At 41.6% G+C, this 12345-nt stretch overlaps 1 protein-coding gene across 1 annotated transcript in view; it reads left to right on the forward strand.

Moving 5' to 3' along the window:
* The window catches only part of LOC144678696 (CKLF-like MARVEL transmembrane domain-containing protein 8), a 47477-nt gene extending 38290 nt beyond the window's left edge, over positions 1 to 9187 (forward strand). The window contains exons 2-4 of the mRNA XM_078538498.1: positions 3240 to 3413; positions 6624 to 6743; positions 8966 to 9187. Of these exons, the coding sequence (XP_078394624.1) occupies positions 3240 to 3413; positions 6624 to 6743; positions 8966 to 9052 (381 nt within the window). The 3' untranslated portion in view covers positions 9053 to 9187. The remainder of the gene's footprint in view (positions 1 to 3239; positions 3414 to 6623; positions 6744 to 8965) is intronic.
* Positions 9188 to 12345: the final 3158 nt, after the last annotated feature.

A 12345-nucleotide genomic window follows, 5' to 3' on the forward strand; every position in this document is an offset into this window, starting at 1 on the left:
AGTGTGGGGATGCCTTAGGTGATGGAAATGCCCCCTGCTGTGCAATAGTATCCTGAGAGCCAGACAAATTCCTGAATTCATTTTGGAATATTTTAAAGAGTGACGTGGAGAAGTTAATTGTGGAAAGTAGGATTTTGCGAGCCTACAGTGATATTTTGTGTTGGCTTCTGTAGCCTCTACACCACAGGCTGAACCTGAAGTTTGCCGCTGGGGGACAATGATATTTATGGACAGGAGGCAGAGAGGAAGGGGTTAAAGAGCATACTTTCGTCTTTTTTTTGAAGCGGATATACAGAGAAATTGAGCCCATTGCACATGCTGGATGCAAAGTTGGAGTTTGAGAGTATCTATGGACAGCTGGGCACCAGAGATGTATCCAATGTGGTGCCAGTGACCATGAAAATCAGGCCCCTCTCAAATGTCCATAGAGTCACATCCTGAGGAATTTCAGGGTTAATGTGAAGTTCTCACAGTCACTGGGCAAGGGAACTAGGAGCAAACAAGGAAGGACAGCAGAATATTTTGGGATGGAACTTAGGAGCTTATTTCCGATGCCTTTCATTGCTCTTCTATCAGTAATACTGCAAGGGAAATGTTACCTTATGTTTCTCTAGCTTGCTGGCTTCTGCAGGATAGTTTCACCCTGGTCCAGAGGTCACACTACAGGCAATTTGCTGGCCCATGACATCATCACTGTTTCTGGTCACAAAATTAAAAATGTGAGTGGGTCAAATTGTTCCATTTGGTGCCATACATACATAATCAGTTATTTAAAATCTGCTGTACCAGTTGTAGCAGCAGAGTATAAATCTTGTTTCATTGTATTTTTCCCCAGGATCATCAAATCATCAAAAGAACGTGTTCAGTAATTTGGCAGAAGGGATTGTGTTGGAAATAAACAGCATAAGAGACAGGGCAGCATCCACCTGTATTACTGTAAGGCCTTGGGCATAAATGCTCCTCTTTTATCCTTTAAATTAACCCAAAAACCTAGGGCTGATTTAACCAACTTTAATCTTACATCCAGCTACTGGCCACCTTTGTATGAGGAGATACTTCCTGATGTTTGGCCTAAAGTTCTCCTTCATAATGTTAAACCTATGCTGTCTTGTCCCATTTTATTGGTGTGTCTCGGTGTGCGTTACGTATACTTCTATAATTATTCAATTTGAAGTAAAATCCTTGGAGACTGAGGGACCTCTGCCTTGTCTAATGGTGTGTGATAGATCATCGATCTAACACTGGGAGTCAGCTTCATTGCAGAGCCAAGGGGGGAGAGGAGAAGAGTTGATGCACGGAACTGGCGAGCAGAATTCTGAATTAAACCAGGATGATAGATTTCATGATGTTGTTCTAGTATGAGATTATTTCCACTGGGTGAGGCTATTGAGCTCTGATATTATTGTAATGTAGACCTACACCCACAGGGTGGTGCTGTTCAGAATGTAAGCGGAATATCCTATCTAGCAGTGTGGGGAATCATTTGGCTCCAAGTCAGCAATGCATAAAAAGAATAAGGTAGTACAGCACATAGAGAGATGCAACAAAATTGAAGGTTTACCAATTCATCTTTAGAACATTTCCTATCTAATTCCACAAGCATAAGAAGTATTCCCCACCCCCCCCAAACTCTCAGCTCTCTACCTCCTTTAAGACACTTCTTAAAACCTACCAAGATTTTGATCATCTGAACTAATATCTCTTTGTGTGGCTCGCTGTTATATTTTGTTTTATAATGCTTCTGTGAAGGTAGTATATAAGTATAAGAAAGATTAAATGAATGAAAATATTAAAATCACAGCATAGGTAAAGATGAAAGAACATAAACATCAAAAGTACAGGTAGCTATACAAACATCAATAATTGGCTCACTGCAGTCTGACCCCATGACTCTGAGGTCAGTACCAGTAGTTCTACTTATGATTCCTGTATATACAGTTTGTCTGATCTCTTAAATGTTCAAATATCTCAGTGATACTTTCCTCTGAAAATGTCTTTGGGAGATCCTTGAGGCACTTTGGAACTAATGAATGAATGTTTTAAAGAGAGTGTGGTGTGAGGGGAAAAAGAAGTGTTATACTTCACAGCACCAAGAGTTTAAACTTCTTACAGGGCTGCTTATATATGGCCTCTTGGTGTGGATAAGATCCTTCCATATTGTTTTTCAATCACTGGCTCCCATAGCAGAGATCCTTTGGAGCTGGTGACCACATTAACTTGCCAGATTTTTTATAGAACAGGACAAGGCAAGGAATAGCAGATTTTCACTGGGATTTATCAGCTGCTGGCAGTCTCTTACTGGGCCCAGTAAACACTGCTGTGATGGCAATAGCATGTTTCAGGGGTGACGTTGTGACGTTACCAGTGCAACCGTAATGGAACATGCTGCTGAAACCCTACAAGGCAATTGGTTGACAGGAAAGCCAGCTGCACATTACAAAACTCAATGGGGAAGAGTGGCTCAGTTCCCTTGGGACCCAAACTGCAATGCGAGTGCAGTTTTATTCATCGGCAACAATAATATTTTGAGCGCACGTATTTGCATAGCAGACTGCTTTAACTGGTGATAATATGTCATTTGCTCGTAACATTTCTCAGATGTCTGTGGCAATGCTTAAATGTGTTCATTCCTTTTTTAATAAAAGGAAACAAACTACAAATGCTAGAAATCTGAAGTAAAAGCAAAGTGCTGGGTTACACAATACTCCTGTTAACCTCTCATGAGAAAACTTGGATTAGCATTTGTGGTGTATACCCATCACCAACCCTTAAATACATGCATTCCCTATTTTTATTTCAGTTTCCAATATTATGAGTCTTTTTTTTCTATTCCCTTTTTGTAACTGTCATTTGTCTAATAAATAACATTCAGGAGTTAGCATATTAATATTTTAAATACTTCACAACTTTCCCTGATGTCCTTTTTAGTTGCAGTTCTTTATTTAGCAGCAAGGCTGGGCTCACAGTTCATGAGAAAGGTGTCAAAAGATGTTTATTATTTGAGAAGAAATGTAGCAATAATGTGACAAGGCTGCAGCAATATGTTTCAATGGTGATTTGTGTCACTGCTGTGTGCGTGTGTAAAAACAAAATGCAAACATTCTTCTGTCCATATGTTCTTTAAAAGCGGTCTCAATGCAGTGAGTTGAGCCCAGCTCATTCCCTATTAAATCCAGACATTGAAGGGATAGAAAGTGAGCCAAGAGCTAGTATCTTTCACTGAAACCTTCTTTTTACAGATACTTGGGCTATTGGTGTGGATATTGATAGCGAGTACAGAATATTTCTCCGTCCCTGCCTTTGGCTGGGTGATGTTTGTGGCAGTCTTTTACTGGGTGCTCACAGTCTTCTTTTTGATCTTCTACATCACCATGGCTTATACTAAGATTCCTCAGGTACCATGGACCACAGTGGTGAGTAGCCTTCCAGCTTACCATTTGCTTATAATTTTTCTAATTTCTTCAAAATGATTCTCCTGAGTTTCTGACCTGCTATCCTGTAGTTACTGATTCATGTTGGGATAAATGGTGCTGGCTGCTCCCCTGTACATCAGCCTTGCTACATGAGCTTAGAAACTGAGCTATTATGTTGGATCATTACTGCTAACGCTGATCCTGCCTTGACATGCACGTGCGCATCTCTTCAGAGCAGGACTCCGGTTGAATTTTCCTTTTCCTAGCTCGGGAGCTCCAGTCAGTTTTTGAATCTCAATTTCTGCATTGGCTGAGATCAGTCAAGAACAGAATGGGAGTAAAACTGGAGGTGTAGGGAAACTAATCGGGGGAAATCGCAGGGAAGGACAAGAGCAGCTGAGTTAACATATGGTGTGCAAATCCTAAAGTTCTGGGATAATGACTGTCTACTGATCCCAGTTCTGCTCCCTCAAGCCAGGGCTCTCCCAGTAACTTCTTGAATATTAACCTTGAGCATAGGAAGGCCGTTGAGGTGCTCAGGGCAGAGAGTGTGAAGTTCAGTGGAAGTTTAGCCTTAGAGTTCAGTATGGAAGTGCAGTTGGACAGGAGTTTTATTTTCTTCAAGTAATACTTTTATGAACTCAGTTAACAGTGTTTGATTATTTGCAAGCGTTTGATGTTCCTTGGAATTTAGGCTAACATCATCCATATTCTTAAATCAGGCACTGAGGATGGTAATGCAAGGAACTCTTGTGATGTATGTGGAATGCAAAACATGGGCCAGCACGGATCTTCACTATATCCAGAGGCAGCTCATTTGAACATGGTGTTGGAAAATTGAGTCATAGGAACATAAAAATAGGAGTAGGCCATTCAGCCCCTCAACCCTGTTCTGTCATCCCATTAGATCATGGCTGATCTGTAACTCAACTTTATTTATTTACCTTGGATCTATATTTACCTAGCATAATCTTTCGATCTCGGTTTTGAACATTTCAGTTGACCGAGACTCAACAGCTTTTTTGAGGATAGGAGTTTCCTCTTTGTTGAAAAGGTGCTTCCTGATTTTGCTCCTGAATGTCTTAGCTGTCAATTTAAAATGACTCCTGTATTAGAAGAGAGAGAGTTTCTTTGAATCTAACCACTGAATCCATTTACTATTTTAAAGATCTTGGTGAGATCACTCCCTTCAAGTTTCTTTGTCTCAGTCTGCAAGATCAGAGAGGATGTGGGTGGTGGGGAATCTCTAGACTTTGTTCTTTTGAGGCTTTGCTGGACAGTTCAGGATGCAGGATTGGATTAGAGAAGTGGGTGACCATCTGCAGTGGAAAGCAGACCTCCCAGGTGTATAGATCCCCTGGTTTTCTGGAATTGTTATACACCTATAATGCTTAGAGTATGAGCTGGGCAGTGACAGTGACTGAAAGGACAGTGGCCTTGAATAGCATTGTAGTTCCTTGGAGCAATGGACTACCCAGAGGGATTGAACGACATGTAGATCACAAAAATGAGAGGCTGTAGCAGTGAGCAATTCTATATTCTGTTTGGGGAGTGGGTAGGAGAATCTCATTCACGTAATGTGCAGATTTACCTTGATTTCCCCAGGGCAAGCAGTGCATGAGCCGCTACCTGCATGGCATTCTTCAATGATAGCCTATTCAAAGTAGGGAATAGGTTTATATTGCAAAATAATGTACAGTCTGACACCCACCCAGAGGAATGTGCACATTCAAACTTTTCAGGTTCACAAAATGGATACGATTGTCCCATCTACTGGCAAAGGCAGAGTAACCCATTGTAATGCAATACATCTTGTTTCTCTTCTGTGTGACTGAATTTTCACACAAGAAAGACACTCAGTAACGTATCATTTCAACATGATCTTGTAGATGAATTTCATTAAATTGAATGATCCCATCAGGAGCAATGAAAATACTAAGCTGTAGAATAACTAAAGTTATTCCGAAGACACTGAAAATGTCTGGTTACAATATTTTTTTAAAGCTGTCTCTGAAGTTACATGGCAGTTACATTGGTATTGCACCCCCTAATTCCCTCAGGTGCTGACCCCACCCAAGTATCAAGGGTCAGAGAGAGGGCACCTGGTTTGTGTGGGTGTGTGCACCATGGTGGGCACCAACAGGCACCATACCTGCAAGTGCCATGTCTGCTGCCACCTAGAGTGGGAAGGGGCAGTTATCCAGTCTCCCCCCCTCTGGAGAAATAATTTATTTATTCTTCAGCCCTCTTTGTAAAGGGGCTGACACTGTTTTTTCTTAAATCTATTCTTTGGAGGTTAAAAAAGAGTGCTTCCCTAATTTGGACTCCCTGGTGGAGCCCACTTTTGCCTTTCTGAAGGCCGTATTTTCCAGATCTGGAAATATTGACCACAAACCTTACACTGGACTTCTACTGAGGTAAGAGAGCAGGAACTACTTTGTATCACTGGGAAGGCAGAGGCTCCTCTCCTTATAAGGTCAAATTGAATGCCCAGCATAAATTGGGACCTGATACATCCAACTCCTGGGCTATTTCCAGCTCCTTCCATTGCACTTCCACTAGAGTTGTGCATCAGAAGGGCTGAGAAAATTCACCCCAATTGTTTTCCTTTGCAGTGTTGCTGCAATTTACAGGACAAAAGTAGTAGCCGTAAAGTGTTAAGTAAAACGTATCTTTCTTATCACGTAATTTTTGAGGCAATGTCATACGTTAACCTGTTTTTGATTTTTTTTTATATGACTTCCATTCAGGTGAAAGAACTATGCAAACTCCGTCACTGCAAATGTGATACAGAAGGCAGTGATTCAAGTCTCTAGTACTTCAGTACAGTATTGAGGTGCTGACTGCTTCTTCAGGTGGACATAGAATACCCCATGCTTGAAGAACGGCAGTGTTTTGGCATCATGGCCAGTAATGTCCCCTCAAACAGCAGCACCAAAAACAGATTAACTGATTGTCCATATCACTTGTTGTTTGTGGGACCTTGCTGTGTGAATGTTCATTGCTGCATGTGTCTACATAAGTGACAACACAGTTAAAGTAATTCTTTTGGCTGAGTGGTTTCAGTTATCTTGAATATGTTAAATATTTGCCATCTTAATGCAAAGTTCTTTCTTCTAATTCTGCATTAGAAATGTATCTATTAGACATGTATATTAGTATTAATCTAGTACTTTAATGAGATAATAATGCTGTGTCTTTTAACTACAGGGTTTGAGTTTTAATGCCAGTGCTGCTTTGTTGTACCTCTTAGCCTCAATTGTGGATGCGATTTCAATTAAACAAGCTGGAGAAGGTACACACAACTATAACTGCTGGATAGCTTCCACTGTAAGTCAATTTTGGATCTCATACTTTCTTCCTCCTGTACTCACACCATGCTTTAGGGATAAACAAGAACCAAGCTGGTTAAAAAACTGACCCCTATTTGCTAACTTTACCACTGACAGCAATGTTCATCTGATGAGTTGTTTTTGACCCCAGGGTCATCCATGGGTATGTGGAGTCCAGTCATGTGAACTAGCAGTACGATTCCCATCACTCCTTTCCTTTTATTGGCAGCTTCCTTTTCTGCACAACTTCCTTTTCTTCTACCCTCAGTTTAACATGTACATGTTGCTGCAACTGTATAGGAGCAATTTAACACCAAGAGGAAGGGAAATTTAAAACAAACTTTGCACCTACAGATATTTATTGTTCATGACCTTCATTTCTGTTTTTAAGACACTACGTCAGAAGGACAGTGCTACCAGAGCTTAAAGAATTAGATTATGAGCACAGGTTGCATAAACATGGCTCCCATTCTCTTGAGATTAGAAGGTTGAGGAGTGACCTGGATTCCATAGAGTAGATACAGCCAGGGAGCAATTTCCATTGATAGAGGAGGTCAGAACAAGGGGACACCATCTTGGAATTAGAACTAGGCATGCAGAGTGAATTCAGGAAGCTCTTTTTCACACAAAGGGTAGTGGAAGTCTGAAATGACCCCAAAAAACCTGAGGATGCTGGGAAAACTGGAAATTTTCACAACTTGGATTGATAATTTTTTGTAAGATAAGTGAATCAAGGGATTTGGAGCAAAGGTGTGTAAATGGGTTTGAGATATAGATCAGTCATGATTTAATTGAGGCTCAAGGAATTGAATGGTCTATTCCTGTTTCTATGCACTGAGTTAGTTATCTGATCTGAGTTGGATCGGATTTTGTGATGCTACAATTGACCTTATTGTCTCTTAAAGCCTTAGGACAATCAGGGTTGGGCAATAAATACCACCAAACAGTGTGACTCACATCCCAAAAATAAATTTGAAAAATTTAACTAGGGAAGGAAAAGTCAGCAGGATATCTTCTGCTAGTAGTTAGCCATTGAGTCCAGCTGGAAGTTGAACATGTGCAGATGTCAGGTAAAGAGAGACTCTGATTTGCCTGCGATGTCTCCCATGGTGAATAATCTGCGCTATTCACAGCCTGGATTAATGGTGAAAAACGGTCACTTCTACAATGTGCTAGAACATTGTACGATTGTAAAGAAAGGTGTTGGCACTCACAAGGCGATACCCTGCGTGGGTCAATGCTTTCAGGAGAGTAGAGAAAAAGTTTAGTGAGGAAAAGAACAAAAATTAGGAGCATTCAGTGGATGGGTTCATCTACTTGCCCATCCTGCCTTCACACCCGCACTTGCAAATTGGTGGAGCTGCCACTGGTGGGCTAGTTCAATGAAACAGGCCTGAGATTAGAATGTTAGGCGTGGAATGCAATGAAGTTGAGGTACAGAGTGCTTCAGTACAAATTAAGCTATTGCCTTTCAAAACTGAGGGTGACTGTGTGCTGGGAACATGCATATAACAATTGGCACTGTTGAGCCAGACTTGCCACGTTTTAGCATTTTAGTTCATTTTTTGTAGTGTTTTACGTCCCTCATTTGTCATGCTTTAATTTTGTACTATTGTTTTGTGGGAAGCTAGTAAGGCCAGCATTTGTTGTTCATATGTAATTGCCCTTGGGAAGGTGGTGGTGTGCAGCTTTCTTGAACTGCGTCAGTTCATCTGGTGTAGGTAGGCTCATGGTGCTATTAGGGAGTTCCAGGATTTTGACCAGCCGGCCATGAAAGAATGGCAATATAATTCCAAGTCAGGATGGTGTGTGACTTGGAGGGGAACTTGCAGGTGCTGGGAGGGTTGTGGGTTTGGAAGCTGCTGTCGAAGGAGTCTTGGTGAATTGCTGCAGTGTATCTTGTAGATGGTACACACAGCTGCCACTGTCCCTCCACCACTGATGCAGTGAATGTTTAAGGTGGTGATGGGGTGCCAATCAAGTGGGCTGCTTTGCCCTGGATGGTGTTGAGCTTCTTAAATGTTGTTGGAGTTGCTATCATCCAGGCAAGTATTCCATCACACTGCTGACTTGTGTCTTGTAGATGGTGCACAGGCTTTGGGGAGTCACGAGGTGAGTTACTTGCTGCAGAATTCCCAGGAATATCAAGATGTCTGTCAAAATCAGTGTATTTTAATAGGATGAAGTGAATTAAAGTGTGTATTTTCTTTCCTTTGACAGATTTTCGCTTTCGTGGTCACCCTCTGTTACTCTGGCAATGCATATTTTAGCTTTCAGACTTGGAGATCGAGGGACCAAGGACCATAATGGGCTAGTATTCTAAAAGCACCTGTTGGAAACTAGAGAAGACTTGGTGTGAACAAAGGAATTGTGAATAGCCCCTATAATTAATATATATGCTGTACTAATGTGACTGCTAACTTGGCTCAGTGTTCATTATAATTACATTTGTAGAACGGTTAAAGGTATTACTATAGTGTTGGTGCCAGATTGTGAATATAGACATTTGAGACTTATTCTGCTTCATTTTCCATCACTTCCTCCTCCCCTTCTGGGACGTTGACTATCCTCACTGGGATACAGTTCCACAGAGGTATTCTCCCATTGATATCTCATCCATCTGGCCCATTGACTGTGGGGACCATCTTAGTTGTACATCACCTTGTCCATACTCAGCATGCACACTCCAGTAGGAGTCTTCAAATGACACTCTGCAGGGAGAATCGTAACTGATTTTTCCTTTTCTTAACCAAGAGGTGCTATGGCCAATTGTAACGTCCCTCTACTCCTGTACCAGCAAGAACTGCAAGCTCAGCGTAGACTGGCGTCAAAGCTGGGACTTTCATCAACACAGACATTGAATGTACCATTGGACAATGGGGATTGTTTGTGTCTTTTTAAAAGTTTTAAAAGGTCAAGATTTTACCTTATGAATTTTACCGCTATGTTAAAACGGCAATTAGTTGTGTTCTGTTCTAATGTGTTACTAAATTAATGACTGGGAAGCGTTGTCATGTATCATTGCCTTACATTTGCCCTCCCAATGGGAACCTTAGCTGATTGTCACTATGCTTTAGCAAAATGACCTGAAAGATTTCTATCTGCCCAAGGTTTAAACTAAAATTGTTACAAACGGTATTCATATTACATACTCTTTCCCACCCATCCCCATTTTATCTCACCCTCTATTGAAGGTGCTAATCCTGCTGTTACAGATGCATGGTTACCACCTTACTGAATGGTGATTCTTCATCAAACTCAGAAGCACAAAAGTCAGGATTAAATCTGGGACACTGTGGTCTCTATGACACAGTTTTGCATCGTGCATTTACATACTGACCTAACGAGAGAGTTCAGTTGTAACATTGGTACCATTGCCCAGTCTGGGATTGGCTAATTTAGCAGAGATTGGGCATTGAACTTGTGTCCAACCTGATCAGTTCCACACTGCAGAGTGTCTTTACCAATTAAGATAACAATGAACACAGTTTATGTAGCAGCAAATAATCCTGCCCATGTTTTTTTGCAAGCTGCAAAAATTGAAATGACTGTCAATAATAATGGTGCAGTAAATGTCAGCTGTCTTTTAATTAAGTGGTTATTCAAATGCTTTTAAATAAACATGTACAGAATTATTAATTGATAATGTGCATAAGGTGCCCATCCTTATTCATATACCAACTAGAGAAATCTTCTCCCAATTTCTTTAACGATCAGAAATTTCATTCTGAACATTTCCCTGATGTTGACAGATGTGAAATAGCAATAAATGTCACATTGTACATTGATGTTTACTTTGATCTTGAATACTGCAAATTTATAAAACAGAAAGTTGGTCCTTCCAACCTTTTCAAAATAATTGCCAATATTATATTGTTGCCATGTTTAATGTACAGTGTGTCCTTTTTTGTGTGGAGATTAAATAAATATTTTCAATTTACATGTTTCACTATTTAATTTAACCAGGATGCTGGTATTGTTCATGTACAAATTATCTAAAAAGAGGTGGAGCCTGTGGTTAGAGAACAGAGTTTGTGACGGGACTGAAGACAATGGATTCAGTCTTCCCAATTTAACCAGAGGAAATTGCTGCTCATCTAGTACTGGATAATGGACAAGCTGTCTGACAGCTCAGGGAAACGGAGGAGTCAAGAAAGGTGGCAGTGAGGCAGAATTGGATGTTATCAGCATACAGGTGGAACTGGATGCTGTGTTTCCAGATGATGTTGCTGAGGCGGAACATGTAGGTAAAAAAAATTGCGGGTATCCAAGAAAAGATCCTTGGGAGTACCAGGAGAATGCAGTCAATGGAGAGGTACTGGGGGAGGAGGTGAACTGAACCATGTCAATGGCTGCAGATAGCATGTATTTATAACTTTGATAAGAGCCATTTTGGCACTGTACCAGCCTTCTCTATAATTCAGGATTCATACATAACATACATGTGCTTCACCTCACTCTCAGATACTCAGCACTGCTGCAGGCCTCAGAACCACACCTCAAGGCTTACACACACACTGCCAGCTATTCAACCATGACAGCCCCATCACCAATCATGGCACTCATTAACACACTTCCCTCTCTTACAGAAGATGGTGGTACACAACAGAAAGCATCAGGGACTAAATGGAGGTGGAGAGAGATGCCTGCATGTTCTATGGAGGAGCCCAACATTACCTTCCTTTCCCAGGAAGGAGACTGTGCTCGCTATTATTGAAATGGCCCTTGCTGAGGCCGGAGCTTGCGACAGGGCTAAAAACATTAGTTATGCGGATATCATTATCCTTAATTCCCTAGCGCATCCACTTTCTCCTCACCCTACAATCTCCTCTGATTTCGAAGCGGTTGGTGATGTAAGCACGCATCTCTTACTTATAACCCCACCTCCCTCCAAACTACAATCCAGTGGAATAACAGCAAGAAGAGAATGATGATGATGAAGAAAAACTGTCACTTGGATTTCACACTCGCAGCCACCAACCCAGACACCGACACTGTGCGTATCTTAGAGGATGGATTAGTAGTGACATCTGTACATTGCAAGTGATCAGGTTTAAGTGGTCTGCAGCTGGGGAAAGGGCAAGGGTGGCACAGTTTGCCAAAGTGTAAGGTCACACAAGTTCTGCTGCAGGGAACTCATCCCCCAGTACCTCTCGATGGGATGGGCTAGAGAAGAAGGCTGATGCGTCTACACAATGAAATGTTTGGTGCATTGGCAGGTCTGCCAGAAAGCCTGCATGCAATGTCAAGGAGCATGGAGGAGCCCGACATCACCTTGGCACAGAGCTTGGACCCCATCCTTTCCAATGTGGAAGTGGTGGCAAACTCCATCAACCTGGTTGTGAACCCAACCATGATGGAGCATCGGAAAGCTGATGTCACAGTTTCCATTGCAGCACAGACAATTTCCACCCAATGCCTGAGTGCTGGAGCAGAAGCTCAAACTGAAGCCATACAAGCTCAGCTTGCTGCCGTCATGGCTGTGGATAGCAGTGTTGATAGTGGGCTGCAGAGTGTAAGTGCTGTTCAGGAACTTGTCTGCCAATAGATTACCAGGATTGCTGAGAAGCTGCCAAGGAGGAGTGGCAGTAACTTCATGA

This window comes from Cetorhinus maximus, chromosome 3, assembly GCF_964194155.1.
Source record: "Cetorhinus maximus chromosome 3, sCetMax3.hap1.1, whole genome shotgun sequence".
Taxonomy (NCBI): Eukaryota; Metazoa; Chordata; class Chondrichthyes; order Lamniformes; family Cetorhinidae; genus Cetorhinus; species Cetorhinus maximus.